The sequence below is a fragment of the Sebastes fasciatus genome, chromosome 9, assembly GCF_043250625.1.
Source record: "Sebastes fasciatus isolate fSebFas1 chromosome 9, fSebFas1.pri, whole genome shotgun sequence".
In the NCBI taxonomy this organism is placed as follows: domain Eukaryota; kingdom Metazoa; phylum Chordata; class Actinopteri; order Perciformes; family Sebastidae; genus Sebastes; species Sebastes fasciatus.
Window position 1 is genome coordinate 35567184 of NC_133803.1, and position 20106 is coordinate 35587289.

At 46.7% G+C, this 20106-nt stretch overlaps 1 protein-coding gene across 5 annotated transcripts in view; it reads right to left on the minus strand.

Annotated features, from left to right (window-relative positions):
* Positions 1-20106, minus strand: part of abch1 (ATP-binding cassette, sub-family H, member 1) — a 35513-nt gene that overhangs the window by 14551 nt on the left and 856 nt on the right. For 2 of the 5 annotated variants that reach the window (XM_074647421.1, XM_074647423.1), the window contains exons 2-6: positions 6273-6418; positions 4881-5040; positions 4289-4443; positions 2643-2750; positions 1298-1391 (exon numbers count right to left, since the gene is read on the minus strand). In XM_074647421.1, the coding sequence (XP_074503522.1) occupies positions 1298-1391; positions 2643-2750; positions 4289-4443; positions 4881-5040; positions 6273-6418 (663 nt within the window). Of the gene's footprint in view, positions 1-1297; positions 1392-2642; positions 2751-4288; positions 4444-4880; positions 5041-6272; positions 6422-13031; positions 13141-20106 lie in introns of all 5 variants that reach the window. The other 3 variants (XM_074647420.1, XM_074647422.1, XM_074647424.1) reach the window with 2 other exon arrangements.

The window sequence follows — 20106 nt, forward strand, 5'->3', positions numbered from 1 at the left end:
ACCAATCAGCCTCCTGTGAGGAGCTGCTGAGCGCCGTGGGCGTGGCTTGATGACACAGAGAGGCGACTGTTGCTTCTAAACAACGGCGGCGGCTCCTGAAGAGGTTAACGTAGACGAGGCAAGAGCATCAGTTCTATCACAACTGAAGGGTATTTCTAGTTTGAAAGAAGAGCAGAGAACGACACTGAGGATGTTTTCGCTCTTCTCCCGACCGGCTTCGGCAGGAGTTTGATTGACAGATGCTTCATCCAATCAGTTGCCACGTATTTTTTGAACGTGCTTTACTAACAGGTTCCTGTGACGGCTTCTCACATGACTCTGTGTATGGATTACACAGACACGAGCTGAGAGTGGTATCAGTCTGTCTAACTCCCAGGAGAAAGCTAATGAGCATATTTCCCAAACTATACCTTTAAACAAAAAGAAAACTACGTGACTTGTGGCGGTTTAATCTACAAACGTACACACATAGAGCACGCTGGGTTTTATGGACTTTACATACAAAGCAGATTACTGTGAAACAATGATGGGACTCATGGAATCACTGGATTTATGCTGAGCCAAGCGTTAGTCTGACCAGCCTGAAGGTGACATGTCTGTAGTCTTACTGTACGTATAGAGTCCATTAACCTGCTGGTACGGCATGTGACCATTCACCACAACACGTGTGTGTGTGTGTGTGTGTGTGTGTGTCTAAAGAAAGTCTAAATTCTCTGATTGCAGTTTCTTAAATGTGAATATGTTCTGTTTTCTTTCCTCCTCTGTGACAGTGAACTGAATATCTTTGGACTAAATGAGACATTTGAGGACGTCATCTTGGACTTCTGACATTTTATAAACCAAACAAGTAATGGACAGATTAATAGACGATGTAAATAATGGTTATTGCAGCCCTAGTTTTGTTTTTATAGGATTTGTTCATCCTTCAAACTGATTCATGAACCCAAAGAAAACCAGCTTGGAACTAAAGATGTTTGTTTGGTCGTCATCATGTGAAATAAAAACACCAGAGAGCTTCTATAGAGACTCTGTAGGACGTGTTCTGTCCCTCGTGTCCTCTCAGTCAGTGAGAGCTTTTGTCCTCCTGCCAACACTAATAAAGAACTTCATCTAAAGAGTTGACACAGTGCCGATTATCAATGGACTCATTGTCTGTCTGTGAGGACCAGCAGGAGACGCGCTGCTTTGTTCTACTGATGCTGAAGCCGTACTCCTGATTCCTGTTAGTGGGCATGTGTAATTCATTTATCCTTGTGTGTTTATGTACATGCATGTGTCCATGTATGAACTCTCTCACCACATTGGCTTGCCTGGCCTCCTCGATGTAGTGGGTGGTGATGATGACAGACACTTTCCCCGTCTTCACAATCTCCACCAGATGCTGCCAGATCCTAGAAAGGAGACGGAGGAAACCAAACTAAATCACATACTGTAACACCTAATCAGGTTTTCACTAAAAACTCTCAGTCTGAAAAAGCTCACAGCTTCTCCAGCAGCAGTTTAACCGCCAGCCGTCTGATCTGATGAGGCGTGGAGCTATTACACATTACACAATGAGACTGGGGGGGGGGCGGTTCTGACTTATTTACTAGAAGTTAGAAACATGGACGTTGTTAGACGGACACAGACGTTCACCAATTTCTGACATTTTATCGACTGATTAATCAACAATGAAAACTCTGACGGCACTCAGAGAGCGCCGACCTCCGCCAAGCTGCCCGACTGCAGCGGTTTGACTTCTGAAAACTAGAGACGATGAAATATGAGGGACATCGTCTCAATATGTAGGACGTGGGACAAGAGATAAAAATGCTGTGTAGTCCCTTGTAAAGTGGGACACCTGGTCACCCTACTTGTCACTAAACTCACTCATCTTCATCCTCTTATCCGGGTCGGGTCAGGGGGGGCAACAGCTCCAGCAGGGGACCCCAAACTTCCCTTTCCCGGGCCGCATGAACCAGCTCTGACTGGGGGATCCCGAGACGTTCCCAGGCCAGAGTGGAGATATCATCTCTCCACCTAGTCCTGGGTCTTCCCCGTGGCCTACTCCCAGCTGGTCGTGCCTGGAACACGATCCCTGCTCCCAGTACGACTGTCGACCGGGCTGGACTGAATCTTGAATTTCCCTCGGAATCAATAACGTTACTATCTATCTGTCTATCTATCTATCTATCTATCTATCTGTCCTCAGTGCGCCCCGACCGCGTCGTGCCCCCAGGGCAGGGCTCGGCCCACATAAAAGGTGCCAGGAGTCTTTGGCGATGTCTGCAAACCACCCGACCCGTCTCGACACACGGACCAAGGAGTCTAACGCACGACCGAGTCAGAGGGTGCAAGCAAAACCCCGTGGCCCAATGAAAGTGAGGGCCGGTGCGCGCCGGCTGAGGCGGGATCACAGCCCAGCGGGGTCGGGCGCACCACCGGTAAGTGGTATCGGAGCCGTTTTGCGAGTACAAGTACATGAGCACAGTATCCGACCCGATACCGGTATCGGTATCGGTGCATCCCTAGTTATTAGGGTTATTAGGATGTGTGAAACGACGTAAGTGTGTGTGATCTCGGTCTGTACTTTTCTGAAAGGGGACATAAATTGGAGAACAGCCAGAGTGGGAATAAAATCTGTACATCTGTGTGTGACATACTTGGATCTGAGAACGGGGTCGACTCCGACTGTCGGTTCGTCCAGGATGAGCAGCTCTGGATTCTGAAGCAGAGCCGCTCCGAGAGACACCCGGCGCTTCTGACCACCACTGAAACACACACACACACACACACACACACACATAAACAGAAACACACACACACACACACACACACACACACACAAACAGAAACACACACACACACACACACACACACAAATAGAAACACACACACACACACACACACACACACACAGAAACACACACAGAGAAGAGTGAGAAAACAGAAACAGGATCAAAGGTTAAGTCAGGTGAATGTCGTCCCGCTCTGAGCATACAGCATACCGGTAGCCAAACCTGCAGGACCAACCGGCCTGACAACACGGAGCAAAACAACAAGCCCTGAGCCAGAGGAGCGTTGGGAGGACAGAACACTGATTTCATTTGATTATTTAGGACCTTATTTTATTGATAACATAAAAAACAATTCATCTGAATGTATCTCTAATTAGATGTTTGATCCTCCTTCGTATTAAAGACAACAGAAAGCGTGATATGAAGCGTGAACAGACTGATGAGTAACCGTGGTGTGTTTATTCATACCAGGAATGTCTTTCTGATTATGCAGAGGAAGGTTTAAACAACCTGGGTGAGATGAGGTGAAGCTTGTTGCATCATCATCTTTAAAACTAAAACACCTTTTCCCAGTGAATCCTCTCTGCCAGCTTCCAGCTCAGCAACATGACATAAATATAGCATGACCGGCTGGTGAACGCTGGACGGAGGGGCCTCTTTGGGAACAGAAAGGTCTTTGTAATGAATCAGGGATGTGAATCAAGCGCTGTAACAAGAGACGCTGATTATTCCTCCTCCAATAAAGCACCATAAAGTACTCCACCGCTTTTATTGATCTCTTATTGGAGAGATCACAACAACATCTTCTCTCACGTCTTGCAGCAGCTGACGAGTTCACATCAGGTCACGCTTTCAAACATAGCTTTAAAGCAGAGGTCTTATTTAGACATATTTGGTGCTTGATTGTTTCCTTTTATGGCTTTTATGAGAACAAGCTTGTTTTGGTCTTTGTGTCTTCCTCTGGGGGAAAGGAAAGGATAGAGATGTGAGTAGTTGTTTTAGTGGAGGTTCTGTATGTTGGGTGGAGAGAGATGAGCTGCCAGAAACAACATGGGCAGCAGGAAGTTGGCAGAAAACAAGACTCAGTCTGAACATACAGACGATCATCTGGTTAATCTGTTTAGTGGCACAATAAACATGATGAATACTTTACTTTGGTAAATGAGAGAACAAGTTTAACATCCAGTATGCACAAGTTGTTAAACTTTACAACACAAAGAGGAACTTCCTTACAGCATATAGATTGAACGTCATACATCTGTGTGTGTGTGTGTGTGTGTGTGTGTGTGTGTGTGTGCACGTTAATTCGGGTAGTTCAGGAGTCAAAGTCCACGGGTATAAACTGTCTGTATCTAACATCTATATAAATCCTATTTTAGGTGTAACTGCAGCAGTATGATGCACTATAGAACGGACCTCCATTCAGTCCTGCACAACAAGCTGCGTTGCGTGTTAAACTCTGGTACTGATACTGGTATCGGTGCATCCCCAACTACATGTGGTGGTTTTACCTGAGGTTTCGGACCAGACTGTGCTTCTGAGGTAGATCCAGGAAGTCTATGAGGAAGTCCATGCGAGCCTGGGTTTCCTTCGACGTCAGGCCGTGGATTCGGCCGAAGAAGGTCAGGGTGTTAGCGATGGTGAACTCGTTGTACAATGCCAGCTCCTGTTCAACACAAAGATCAGTGAGGGGAGGTGTTGCTAGAAACTCATATTTCATTTTGTTTTAAAGGGAGTGTTAGTAAGAATCAGAAATGTGTTGTTAACAGCTTCACCTGTGTCCGTTAAGTCAACTAAAGTCAGCGTCCTGTTGCTGGCGCTTGTGCTCGCTCTACATAGACATGAAGGAGCATCGCTCAACACAGTGAGGAGACACACGTCAGCTAAAAGCACAATATCACTCTATATTCCAGCTGCTTGGCAGTAATGTTAGCTGACCAGACCAAGGTCTCTCCATGAATCAATGCTGATCCTAGTGTTGGCTTTTCCCGCCTCAGCCTCCCGACCGCGGCCGGAGGGAACGGGGGAGACGCCGGAGTTTTGGTCGGAGACGATAACGTTTCTCTTTAAATGAAAGATTGATTTGTAAGAAGTGGCGTTTACCTGCGGCATGTACCCGACCATCCTCCCTGGCACGTCGTGACCGGGATACGCAGGTGGCTTCCCCAACACGGAGATGTGACCCCGAGAGATTTTCAGAGTTCCCACGATGCATTTCAGAAGTGTGGTCTTCCCACATCCGCTGGGTCCCAAAAGGCCGTAACTGCAACACAAAAAACATTTTAGATCAAACTAGACGGCTCTCTGAATCAGTTTATAACTGGTAACGTTGTGAGAGTTTGTGTTTGTCATGTCGTCTTTAGAGTAAACAGCGTGTGGATTTATTAACAGATAACTAGTCAGTCATTACGAAGGTGAATCCAGAGGAAACGTTAGAGAGAGTGTTGATACAATCTGACACGGGACGAGCTTAAAGAGATCCTCGTCAGTGTCTTCAACAAAACTGAGCTTCATGGACTCTGCTGGTTAAAGAGAACATGTTCTACTGTTTTCAGAACATCTCACTAAAGACGAGACTCTACTGTCTCTTATCACAAAAAAAAACACATCAGCTTTGTCATTCAGCACATTTCTAACCTGCTACCTCCTGACCTCCTGGTGGCTTTGACTGACTTGTTCATATTTATCACTTCAAAGGTGAGCAGACTGGTTTCAGCCAGGTCAGGGGTCAGGGGTCAGGGGTCAGCAACCTTTACTATCTAAAGAGACATTTTAGGCAAAAAACAATCTGTCTGGAGCCGCAAAACATGTGATCATTGTGATGAAGGTAACACAGTTTATAGTCTAAGTATATAATATATCAGTCTAATGCAGTGAGGGACAAAGAGACAATGTAATACAGAGTATTAGGGCCACATTGAGGGAAACAACATCTGAGATTTACACAATAAAGTCATAACTTTCCAAGAATAAAGTCATAACTTTAAGAGAAAAAAGAAAATAACACGTAAAATAACTACTCTATAATATTATGACTTTATTCTCTAAATCTCAGGTTTATTTTTCTCCTCAATGTGGCCCTAATACTCCGTGGTAGCGTCGTAGCGTCGTACCATAGACCTACAACTATGATAAATGAAAATGAGAATGTAAACGTGTCCAGTGCTTGTGTCTGTTTAGAGCTATAAGGGAGAGGTGGAGGTGTAAAATACAACTAACAGTATATCTTATTAAGAGTTGGGTGTAGTTAGCTTTTCAATACTTCTTGTTATTTGTAGTTCTGCAAACTGCCATCTTTTCTTGTTTCTATTTTCTCTGATTCTCTATCACTGCCTTTGTTTAACACGTCCACTGTAAAAACAATAGTTTTAATTGACCAGACAAACACAGTCAATGTCCAGGCACAAGGACAGATAGGACTGATTCAGTTTTGACAGACAGATAAATGTCTAATGGATCAATGAAAACAGGTTTGAGTCGGTGCGCTCCACTCACATCTGTCCCTGTGGCACAGTCAGGTTGAGGTTGCCGAGGACCTTCAGTTTGCCGTACGAGCGGCACACGTCTCGACACTGGATGGCAGAATTCTCCTGTCTGGCGGGCGGAGAAGCCTCCAGATCAGCCGTCATGTTCCCCTCCTTCTGCTGGAAGAGAGCACAACAACACCGTGGTAAACAGCAAGAACCATCTGCATGACTGACTGTCTGCAGAGTTCACCAGATAAAACACCAGGACAGCAAGACCTGAGAGAATCACTACAATACAACAAGACCTGAGAGAAATCACTACAAGACAACAAGACCTGAGAGAAATCACTACAAGACAACAAGACCTGAGAGAAATCACTACCAGACAACAAGACCTGAGAGAAATCACTACAAGACAACAAGACCTGAGAGAAATCACTACAACACAACAAGACCTGAGAGAAATCACTACAACACAACAAGACCTGAGAGAAATCACTACAACACAACAAGACCTGAGAGAATCACTACAACACAACAAGACCTGAGAGAATCACTACAACACAACAAGACCTGAGAGAAATCACTACAACACAACAAGACCTGAGAGAAATCACTACAACACAACAAGACCTGAGAGAAATCACTACCAGACAGCAAGACCTGAGAGAAATCACTACAACACAACAAGACCTGAGAGAAATCACTACAAGACAACAAGACCTGAGAGAAATCACTACCAGACAGCAAGACCTGAGAGAAATCACTACAACACAACAAGACCTGAGAGAAATCACTACAATACAACAAGACCTGAGAGAATCACTACAACACAACAAGACCTGAGAGAAATCACTACAACACAACAAGACCTGAGAGAATCACTACAACACAACAAGACCTGAGAGAATCACTACAACACAACAAGACCTGAGAGAAATCACTACAACACAACAAGACCTGAGAGAATCACTACAACACAACAAGACCTGAGAGAAATCACTACAACACAACAAGACCTGAGAGAAATCACTACAACACAACAAGACCTGAGAGAATCACTACAACACAACAAGACCTGAGAGAAATCACTACAACACAACAAGACCTGAGAGAAATCACTACAACACAACAAGACCTGAGAGAATCACTACAAGACAACAAGACCTGAGAGAATCACTACAACACAACAAGACCTGAGAGAAATCACTACAACACAACAAGACCTGAGAGAAATCACTACAACACAACAAGACCTGAGAGAATCACTACAATACAACAAGACCTGAGAGAAATCACTACAACACAACAAGACCTGAGAGAATCACTACAACACAACAAGACCTGAGAGAATCACTACAATACAACAAGACCTGAGAGAAATCACTACAACACAACAAGACCTGAGAGAAATCACTACAACACAACAAGACCTGAGAGAAATCACTACAACACAACAAGACCTGAGAGAAATCACTACAACACAACAAGACCTGAGAGAAATCACTACCAGACAGCAAGACCTGAGAGAAATCACTACAACACAACAAGACCTGAGAGAAATCACTACAAGACAACAAGACCTGAGAGAAATCACTACCAGACAGCAAGACCTGAGAGAAATCACTACAACACAACAAGACCTGAGAGAAATCACTACAATACAACAAGACCTGAGAGAATCACTACAACACAACAAGACCTGAGAGAATCACTACAAGACAACAAGACCTGAGAGAATCACTACAACACAACAAGACCTGAGAGAATCACTACAACACAACAAGACCTGAGAGAAATCACTACAACACAACAAGACCTGAGAGAATCACTACAACACAACAAGACCTGAGAGAAATCACTACAACACAACAAGACCTGAGAGAAATCACTACAACACAACAAGACCTGAGAGAATCACTACAACACAACAAGACCTGAGAGAAATCACTACAACACAACAAGACCTGAGAGAAATCACTACAACACAACAAGACCTGAGAGAATCACTACAAGACAACAAGACCTGAGAGAATCACTACAACACAACAAGACCTGAGAGAAATCACTACAACACAACAAGACCTGAGAGAAATCACTACAACACAACAAGACCTGAGAGAATCACTACAATACAACAAGACCTGAGAGAAATCACTACAACACAACAAGACCTGAGAGAATCACTAAAGACAGCCCGACTGGAGGCCGGCTCATATTCTGCATGAAAACAGTTCAGGCCATGAGCTAAGCTTATTAAATAAATACCCGAATGCCTTCAAAGCTATCTCTCATGTAAACTCTCTTCAAATGAGCGTCGAGCAGCAGGAGAGAGAACGACAGCCGAGAGTCAAGTTCATCAACATCATAGCCGACATCATGATTCCATAAACACAGACATATGATTCATCAAAATGAGACTAAAACAAACTACTAATGTCACAAAATGGTCAAATGATTGTACATTATGGCACTTTTGGCGTTATTGGTAGTACAGATATGATAATTATTGTACATCTGGAAACGCTGATTATAAGAAGGGACTTCTGCTTGGCGCTGCACATTTTGGTGAGAATCTTTCTGACAATTCAACAACATTTCCCTCCTGACTAAGATCTACTCCTGTGCAGACGTTTGTAGCTCCATCAGTCGGAGCGGTGCTGATTTATTAACCTCTACAGCCCTTTAGGGTGCTGGAAGGTTCTCCTAGACAGACAGACCCAGAATAACTGAAGAAGAGCTCCACTAGCAGGTCTATCTGCATGATCCTGATCTCTATGGAGAGATAAGACCTCAGAGGATTCATCCCCAGTGTCAGTAACATGGTGACTGGTACTCTGCCGGAGTAAACTGGGATGAACCAAAGGAAACATTCACATTGTTATCCTCTCCTAAACTGTTCTCTAGATGAGACAGTGGATAACACCATTATAGCAACGATGCCGTGCACAGAGACGCCTCTGAATTCATTCAGCAACTCCTCCACTACAACTGACTACAATATAAATAACACAAAGCACATAGATTCTACAAAGGTTTAGTAAGGATAGGACCAGGAGGACTCTCCATCTGGACCACTGGGATACCCAAAGGTTTAGTCAGGATAGGACCAGGAGGACTCTCCATCTGGACCACTGGGATACCCAAAGGGTTTAGTCAGGATAGGACCAGGAGGACTCTCCATCTGGACCACTGGGATACCCAAAGGTTTAGTCAGGATAGGACCAGGAGGACTCTCCATCTGGACCACTGGGATACCCAAAGGGTTTAGTCAGGATAGGACCAGGAGGACTCTCCATCTGGACCACTGGGATACCCAAAGGGTTTAGTCAGGATAGGACCAGGAGGACTCTCCATCTGGACCACTGGGATACCCAAAGGTTTAGTCAGGATAGGACCAGGAGGACTCTCCATCTGGACCACTGGGATACCCAAAGGTTTAGTCAGGATAGGACCAGGAGGACTCTCCATCTGGACCACTGGGATACCCAAAGGGTTTAGTCAGGATAGGACCAGGAGGACTCTCCATCTGGACCACTGGGATACCCAAAGGTTTAGTCAGGATAGGACCAGGAGGACTCTCCATCTGGACCACTGGGATACCCAAAGGTTTAGTCAGGATAGGACCAGGAGGACTCTCCATCTGGACCACTGGGATACCCAAAGGTTTAGTCAGGATAGGACCAGGAGGACTCTCCATCTGGACCACTGGGATACCCAAAGGTTTAGTCAGGATAGGACCAGGAGGACTCTCCGTCTGGACCACTGGGATACCCAAAGGGTTTAGTCAGGATAGGACCAGGAGGACTCTCCATCTGGACCACTGGGATACCCAAAGGTTTAGTCAGGATAGGACCAGGAGGACTCTCCATCTGGACCACTGGGATACCCAAAGGTTTAGTCAGGATAGGACCAGGAGGACTCTCCGTCTGGACCACTGGGATACCCAAAGGTTTAGTCAGGATAGGACCAGGAGGACTCTCCGTCTGGACCACTGGGATACCCAAAGGGTTTAGTCAGGATAGGACCAGGAGGACTCTCCGTCTGGACCACTGGGATACCCAAAGGTTTAGTCAGGATAGGACCAGGAGGACTCTCCATCTGGACCACTGGGATACCCAAAGGTTTAGTCAGGATAGGACCAGGAGGACTCTCCGTCTGGACCACTGGGATACCCAAAGGTTTAGTCAGGATAGGACCAGGAGGACTCTCCATCTGGACCACTGGGATACCCAAAGGTTTAGTCAGGATAGGACCAGGAGGACTCTCCGTCTGGACCACTGGGATACCCAAAGGTTTAGTCAGGATAGGACCAGGAGGACTCTCCGTCTGGACCACTGGGATACCCAAAGGTTTAGTCAGGATAGGACCAGGAGGACTCTCCATCTGGGCCACTGGGATACCCAAAGGTTTTAGTCAGGATAGGACCAGGAGGACTCTCCATCTGGACACTGGGATACCCAAAGGGTTTAGTCAGGATAGGACCAGGAGGACTCTCCATCTGGACCACTGGGATACCCAAAGGTTTAGTCAGGATAGGACCAGGAGGCTTCTCCATCTGGACCACTGGGATACCCAAAGTGTGCCAAATGGGTTTTCTACCTCTTGAAAGTGAATCTGACTCTAAAATCCTCCTGATATCCACTACAGGAGGCTATGGGCACACAATGGAGCCTTTAACCATGACATTCACCCTGAGCACCATCGCATTCTACCATTGTGCATCAACACATTCTACCATTGTGCATCATCACATTCTACCATTGTGCATCATCTCATTCTACCATTGTGCATCATCACATTCTACCATTGTGCATCATCTCATTCTACTATTGTGCATCATCACATTCTACCATTGTGCATCATCACATTCACCCTGTGCATCATCACATTCACCCTGTGCATCATCACATTCTACCATTGTGCATCATCACATTCACCCTGTGCATCATCACATTCTACCATTGTGCATCATCTCATTCTACCATTGTGCATCTTCACATTCTCCCATTGTGCATCATCTCATTCTACCATTGTGCATCATCACATTCTACCATTGTGCATCATCTCATTCTACCATTGTGCATCTTCACATTCTCCCATTGTGCATCATCACATTCTACCATTGTGCATCTTCACATTCTCCCATTTTGCATCATCACATTCACCCTGTGCATCATCTCATTCTACCATTGTGCATCATCTCATTCTACCATTGTGCATCATCACATTCTACCATTGTGCATCATCTCATTCTACCATTGAGCATCATCTCATTCTACCATTGTGCATCATCTCATTCTACCATTGTGCATCATCACATTCTACCATTGTGCATCATCTCATTCTACCATTGTGCATCATCACATTCTACCATTGTGCATCATCTCATTCTACTATTGTGCATCATCACATTCTACCATTGTGCATCATCACATTCACCCTGTGCATCATCACATTCACCCTGTGCATCATCACATTCTACCATTGTGCATCATCACATTCACCCTGTGCATCATCACATTCTACCATTGTGCATCATCTCATTCTACCATTGTGCATCTTCACATTCTCCCATTGTGCATCATCTCATTCTACCATTGTGCATCATCACATTCTACCATTGTGCATCATCTCATTCTACCATTGTGCATCTTCACATTCTCCCATTGTGCATCATCACATTCTACCATTGTGCATCTTCACATTCTCCCATTTTGCATCATCACATTCACCCTGTGCATCATCTCATTCTACCATTGTGCATCATCTCATTCTACCATTGTGCATCATCACATTCTACCATTGTGCATCATCTCATTCTACCATTGAGCATCATCTCATTCTACCATTGTGCATCATCTCATTCTACCATTGTGCATCATCACATTCTACCATTGTGCATCAGTAGAACATCAGTAATAAACTCCTCCGTTGTATAATTCAGACTCCAGATGGAGTCCAATAGATCGTTAAATAGATAACAGATAGTTTTATTATAATAATGAAATATGATGAAGTAGATAATAACAGATCAGATCAATAACAATGTAAAGAAGAGAACAAAGTCAAGTATGAACATTCAATATAATAATATTATAAAGTAAAGATAGAGTTTCTCCTGCGTTGATTTAGTAACTACAATATGGAAATGATTGTGAGTCAAACCTCGTTTGGACTAAATCCAGTGTGAGTGTTGTTTTAGTGGCGTTAAGGCCTCGTCTGTTACAGACTAGTCACACAAAACACCAACACAGCATTTAATGAAGCTTTTAACACAGCTCAGCTGGACCGGTACCGGTACCGGTACCGATACCGGGTCCGTCGGGTAAAAGAGGTTCAAAAGGCTTTACTGCAAGCAGCTGAAAGAGAATGTGAACCCTCAGTAAGCCAGTCACCAAACCACTGAGCAGATCCACAAGCAGGGAGAGAAACTAGTTTCCCTTTTAACCCCAGCAGTCCAACATGATTGTGACTTCTGGCATCACAACACACAGAAACAACTCCACGTTCCTCCGATGTGGTTTCTTTGCATCTTGTCAAGCTTCAGCAGACACAGTATCTGGGTCGTCAAACAGTCCTTCTCCTAGTAATCTCTAATAACGGCCTTCTTTCACGGGTTTCCCCCGGTCTGCAGCTAACTCTCTGCTTTAATCCAGCATCTCTCATTCTCCACTGAGGAGATTAGGAAAATTGCATTGCATAATCTGACGCATTGGGTTGGCCTCACCTTTGGCACTATTAGCCTACATCTGCAAAATATACACAAAGACAGAATCTCACCCACGTTTCTGTGTGAATCAGCCTGCAGCTGCTGGAAGCTGTGATCACTCTAGACGACAAACTGGCAGTAAATGTCAATGTGATGATGGAGGAAATCTAAGCAAACACTCAGCCTGGGAGGAGATGGAGGAGAAGAGGAAAGGATGAAGAGCAGCTGATGAGTGAGTCCACAGACTGGAGACGACTAAAGAGAACACAACACAAACATCTCCGCCCAGTAGAAGCAGAGTGGAAGAACAGGTTCAGTTCATCCAGCCAGCAGGCGGAGAACGATGCTTTCCTCTTAACCCAGGGGTCAGCAACCTTTACTATCAAGAGAGACATCTCAGACAAAAAAACAATGTGTCTGGAGCATCAAAACATGTGATCATTGTGATGAAGGTAACACACTTTATAGTCTCAGTATATAGTATATCAGTCTAATGCAGTGAGGGACAAAGAGACAATGTACTACGGAGTATTAGTGTCACGTCTCTGGCCTTGACTCCAGGAGTTTTTCAGTGTTCTGCTTTCCCTGGGTCTCCCCCTCCCCTGCCTGTGGGTGTGGCAGGGGCGCGGCTTCCTCATCAGGCACCTGGTCTCACTCTCCACTCTGCACTCTGCACCTGTCAACAATCACCTAATCAACCCACAGTACAAGAACACCAGCTTTCCTGCCAGTCCTCGCCAGATTGTTCTGCCTACCAGTTGGTATTTTCTCGGCCGCTCTGTATTCTACTTACCAGAGTTATTCTTATGTTTCCTAGTGCTTCTGATATCTAACCTTGTGTTCTCCTGTCTTCTGGATTCCAGTGCCAGCCTCCCATCGAGCCATCCTCACGCCGCCGCAGCTCATTCCTCCAGCTGCTCCACCCTGCTCAACAGCCTGCCTGTCCCCTGCCTTCTCCAGTGCCCTCACCACCTTTAATTATAATAAATCCACCTGACTTTCAACCACCATCCAGCTGTGTCTGTGTCTGCTTCTGGGTCCTAAACCAAAGCCCTCACAGAACAATCTGGCCACCATGGACCCAGCAGACACAGAGTCACTCCGCCATGCTTTAGCCTCCCAGGGTTCGCTGGTTGGACAACATGACAAGATCCTCCGTGAATTGGTGGAGAATCTGCGAGCTCTTTCCTCCAATGTCATCCAACTCGGCAGCCAAATGGACCAGGTCAACGCCCATCTCACAGCTTCATCTGCCACAGCAGCTTCACCAGCTGACCCCCCACCAGCGCTCCCAACGCCTCCACCAGGGCATGCCACCCCAGCCCCACTAGCTCGGGAGCCTTTCATTCCGACTCCAGAACGCTACTCTGGGGATTTGGGGGCTTGTGGGCGGTTCCTTCTCCAGTGTTCTCTCGTGTTCCAGCAGCAACCTACCACCTACGTTTCAGATAAGTCACGCATAGCATTTATGTTGGGTTTACTTACTGGCAAAGCTTCTCAGTGGGCTACAGCTTTGTGGGAGAGGCAGTCTCCTATTTGTAATTCTTACCCGGTATTTGTAGCTGAATTGCGAAAAGTTTTTGATCATCCTGTTCAGGGTAAAGAGGCTGCTAACCGTCTCCTCTCCCTCCGTCAGGGCTCTGGATCAGTTGCAGAGTATGCAGTTGAGTTTAGGATCCTGGCAGCAGAGAGTGGGTGGGATGAAGTGTCTTTACAAGGAGTGTTTGTTCATGGGTTAGCTGAGAATATTAAGGATGAGTTGGCTGCAAGGGATGAGACTGATAGTTTAGACTCCCTCATTTCCCTGTCCATACGCTTAGACAACCGTCTTCGTGAACGCCGTAGGGAGAGAGTCAGCCGCCCGCATGCCCCCACTTCTCCTTTCCAGTCCAAACCTGCCCCCCGGGTGATCCCTGACAGCCAGTTCTTCACCAGCCAGCCCCTCAGTTCCTCAGCATCACCCTCAATGGAGGAGCCCATGCAGTTGGGACGAGCTCGCCTCTCACCCTCAGAGCGCCAACGGCGAGTCAAGGCTGGTGTGTGTATCTATTGTGGCACGGTTGGCCACTTCCTCGCTTCTTGTCCTCACCGGCCAAAAGATTAGGCTCATCCGGAACTGGAGAGGCCCTGATGAGCCACACCTCCACCTCTCCATCAGCCCCTCACCCCCGAATGCAATTTAATGCATCCCTTGTGTGCCAGGGTGACTCTATCCCCCTTCTTGCTCTGGTTGATTCTGGGGCTGATGATAATTTCATTGACTCCACCCTTGTTACCCAAGCTGGGATCCCTGTTGAAGCCCTTCCTGCTCCTAAGGATGTCAATGCGCTGGATGGAAGGCTCCTGGCCCGCATTACTCATCACACTGTTCCCCTGAGTCTCATCCTGTCAGGTAATCATCACGAATCTATAAAACTGCTAGTTATTCCCTCACCTCATGCTCCTGTGGTCCTAGGTCAGCCCTGGCTTAAACTCCATAACCCCCATATTGATTGGTCCACCGCATCTATTGCTAGTTGGAGCACCTTTTGCCACTCCCACTGTCTCCAGTCAGCCCTAGCTCCCTCTCATTTAACTGCTGCTCCTACTTTTGAGCCCCCTGACCTCTCTTTAGTCCCTCCTGTGTACCATGGCTTAGGTGAGGTGTTTAGTAAGCAGCGGGCCCAAACCTTGCCCCCACATAGGCCCTATGATTGTGCTATAGACCTGCACCAGGGTGCCCCCCTTCCCTCGAGCCGTCTCTATAAACTCTCCCGTCCCGAAAGGGAGGCTATGGAGAAGTACATCAATGACTCACTAGTTGCTGGCTTTATTCGACCCTCCTCTTCTCCTGTTGGTGCCGGCTTCTTCTTTGTTGCAAAGAAAGATCACACTCTACGCCCCTGTATTGATTTCCGTGGCCTCAACGACATAACTGTTAAAAACAAGTATCCACTACCCCTCATCGACCCCTCTTTCGAGCCCCTGCACAAGGCCACTGTTTTTTCAAAGCTGGACCTCCGGAACGCCTACCATCTGATCCGAGTCAGAGAAGGAGATGAGTGGAAAACTGCATTTAACACTCCCCTGGGCCATTTTGAGTATCAAGTCATGCCCTTTGGCTTCACCAACGCCCCTGCAGTTTTCCAGGCCTTGGTTAATGACATCCTCCGTGACATGCTGAACCACTTCATTTTTGTTTATCTTGATGATATACTCATCTTCTCCCGGAACATGGAAGAACATGTCCAACATGTGAAGTTAGTGCTCCGTCGTCTTCTGGAGAACAAACTGTTTGTAAAAGCTGAAAAGTGTGACTTCCACGTGACTTCTGTGAGTTTTCTGGGCTTCATCATCGAGCAGGGGCAGGTGAAGACGGACCCAGCAAAGGTTCAGGCGGTGGCTGAGTGGCCCAAACCCACTACACGGAAACAGTTGCAGCGGTTCTTAGGATTCGCCAACTTCTACAGACGGTTCATTCGAGACTACAGTAGAGTGGCGGCCCCTCTCACACAACTCACCTCCCCAGCCATCCCCTTTACTTGGACGCGGGAGGTTGACATAGCATTTGACACTCTGAAACAGTTATTCACTAGTGCTCCAATTCTAACTCACTCTGATCCCTCTTTGCAGTTTGTCGTGGAGGTGGATGCCTCTGATTCAGGTGTGGGGGCCGTCCTCTCTCAGCGGTCTCCTAAGGATCACAAGCTGCACCCCTGTGCCTTCTTCTCCCGGCGCCTTTCTCCGGCGGAGCGCAACTACGATGTGGGAAACCGTGAGCTGTTGGCGGTGGTTCTGGCACTTGAGGAATGGAGGCACATGCTGGAAGGGGCTGAGCAGCCATTTGTAGTTTGGACAGACCACAAAAACCTCTCTTACCTCCGCTCTGCTAAACGGCTAAATTCCCGCCAGGCCCGGTGGGCTCTGTTCCTGGGAAGGTTTAACTTCATTCTCACTTACCGTCCTGGCTCACGCAACACCAAACCTGATGCCCTCTCCCGCCAGTCTGTCCCAGAGAAATCCTGCTCTGAGCCAGAAACCATTCTACCTCATTCCTGTGTGGTGGCCGCAGCTACATGGGAGATTGAGACCTGCATACGGGAGGCACAGCGCTCTCATCCAGACCCAGGTAATGGCCCTCCTAACTGTCTGTTTGTGCCTGATTCAGCCAGAGCTCAAGTTCTACAATGGGGCCATTCATCTAAGCTCACCTGCCATCCTGGCTTCCACCGCACCCTCTCCTTCATCAAACGGCGGTTCTGGTGGCCATCCATGACCCGCGACACCCGTGCCTTTGTGTCCGCCTGCTCCGTCTGTGCCCGCAGCAAGGCCTCCCATCAACCCCCAGCTGGTCTCCTGCGGCCTCTGCCCGTCCCCAGCCGACCCTGGTCCCACATAGCTGTGGACTTTGTCACCGGTTTACCCCCGTCAGAAGGTAACACAATCATATTGACTGTGGTAGACCGTTTTTCCAAGGCTGTGCATTTTGTCCCTCTCCCTAAATTACCTTCAGCCACAGAGACTGCGGACCTCCTGGTCCTCCATGTGTTTCGTCTTCATGGCATCCCCCAGGACATCGTCTCTGACCGGGGACCACAGTTCTCCTCCCAGGTCTGGAAGGCTTTTTGCCAGGCTCTGGGTGCCACAGCTAGTCTCTCCTCTGGGTACCACCCTCAAACGAATGGGCAGACGGAGCGGGCAAACCAAGATCTCGGGGCAGCCCTGCGTTGTGTCACTGCTCACCACCCGTCCTCCTGGAGTAGACAGTTACCCTGGGTTGAGTATGCCCATAACTCACTCACCAGCGCCGCCACAGGTATGTCCCCCTTCATGGCCTCTCTAGGCTATCAACCTCCCCTCTTCTCAGTCCAGGAGGAGGCTGTGGCGGTGCCATCGGTCCAAGCCAACATCCAAAGGTGTCGGCGGATTTGGAGAGAGGTCCGGTCTGCCCTTCTCCGTTCAGCTGTCCGGAATCAACGCCTTGCTGACCGCCATCGATCCCCTGCACCCACTTACCAACCCGGTCAAAAGGTATGGCTTTCCTCCCGTGACTTGCCCCTTCAGGTGGAGTCCCATAAATTGGCTCCCCGATACATTGGACCTTTTGAAGTTGACAAGATCATTAATCCCACTGCTATCAAGTTAAAGTTGCCTTCATCTCTGAGAGTCCACCCCACGTTCCATGTTTCGCTGCTTAAGCCTGTGTCTTCCAGCCCCTTGTGCCCTCCAGCCGAACCCCCTCCACCCCCCCGGATCATCGACAATCACCCTGCCTTCACTGTTCGGCGGATTCTGGACGTCCGTCGCCGAGGTCGGGGGTTCCGGTTCTTGGTTGACTGGGAGGGTTATGGCCCAGAGGAACGCTCATGGGTCCCGCGCAGCTTCTTTCTGGATGCCTCCCTCATTCGGGACTTTTATCGGGAGCATCCAGACAAGCCTGGGGCGCCCGGAGGCGCCCGTTGAGGGGGGGGTCCTGTCACGTCTCTGGCCTTGACTCCAGGAGTTTTTCAGTGTTCTGCTTTCCCTGGGTCTCCCCCTCCCCTGCCTGTGGGTGTGGCAGGGGCGCGGCTTCCTCATCAGGCACCTGGTCTCACTCTCCACTCTGCACTCTGCACCTGTCAACAATCACCTAATCAACCCACAGTACAAGAACACCAGCTTTCCTGCCAGTCCTCGCCAGATTGTTCTGCCTACCAGTTGGTATTTTCTCGGCCGCTCTGTATTCTACTTACCAGAGTTATTCTTATGTTTCCTAGTGCTTCTGATATCTAACCTTGTGTTCTCCTGTCTTCTGGATTCCAGTGCCAGCCTCCCATCGAGCCATCCTCACGCCGCCGCAGCTCATTCCTCCAGCTGCTCCACCCTGCTCAACAGCCTGCCTGTCCCCTGCCTTCTCCAGCGCCCTCACCACCTTTAATTATAATAAATCCACCTGACTTTCAACCACCATCCAGCTGTGTCTGTGTCTGCTTCTGGGTCCTAAACCAAAGCCCTCACAATTAGGACCACATTGAGGAAAACACATCTGAGATTTACTCAATAAAGTCATAACTTTATGATAATAAATTCCTAACTCTACGTGAGAAAACATTGTATTAATACGAGATTAAAGTCATAACTTTATGAGAAAAAAAGAAAATAACACGTATAATGACTACTTTATAATATTATGACTTTATTCTCTAAATCTCAGATTTATTTTTTTCCTCAATGTGGCCCTAATACTCCGTCGTACCATAGACCTACAACAATGATCAATAAAAATGAAAATGTAAACACAGAACAGTTATTAATGTCCATGTTTAAAGATCCTCAGGGAGCCTCTGGAGAGGAGCTGAAGAGACGCAGGTTGCTGACCTCTGACCTCTGTCTTAAGAAAACCCACCGCACTCACAAACACACAGCCTTCTGCTCTGCCTGTAACAGCTGGCTCTACTCAGCTCTACTCAGGTGGCTCTACTCAGTCCTCCACATTAATTACACAACATTTATTTATCTAAAATTTAGTTTTTTGTCCGTATTTTGCACAAAAACATCAAATATTTGATGTTTTCAGCTTCACAAGTTGCCACAGGAGGTCTCTCCTACCATCAGACTATATAACTCCTCTTCCTCCTGCAGGAAGGACAGCTGAAAACACAGAACACTGAGGACAAATATAACATCAATATAGCAATACTACTTTTTACATTCTCATGTGCAATATCAATATTAATGTCGTCATGTGCAATATTACTTCTTTTTCTGTTTTTTTTTTAGCTTACTTTACTTTTTTTATTTTACTTATCTTATTTACTAATTTTATTAAATGCATCTTACTTTATTGTTATTCTATCAGACACTGGTGCTAGAAATAGTACTTTTTATTTCATAAACTTGAACTTGTAATTTTGAGCAATCTCTGGCACAAGAATTCCCTTGTGGATTAATAAAGTTATATCTTTATCTTATCTTATTCACGTGATTTTCACTGTTTCCTCTCATAAAATGTCTGAATGTAAACTCAGCTGAGAGGACATCACTTTGAGCTCTGGCAACTTGTGATTTTTGACATTTTAAGTGTTTGATAATTTAATCCAAATCCAGAATAGTTAGAAACCCACTAACTAATAATAGAGAGTATTTAGCTGCAGTCCCAGGCCTGGTCTATAATTAGAGAAGAGTCGTGCAC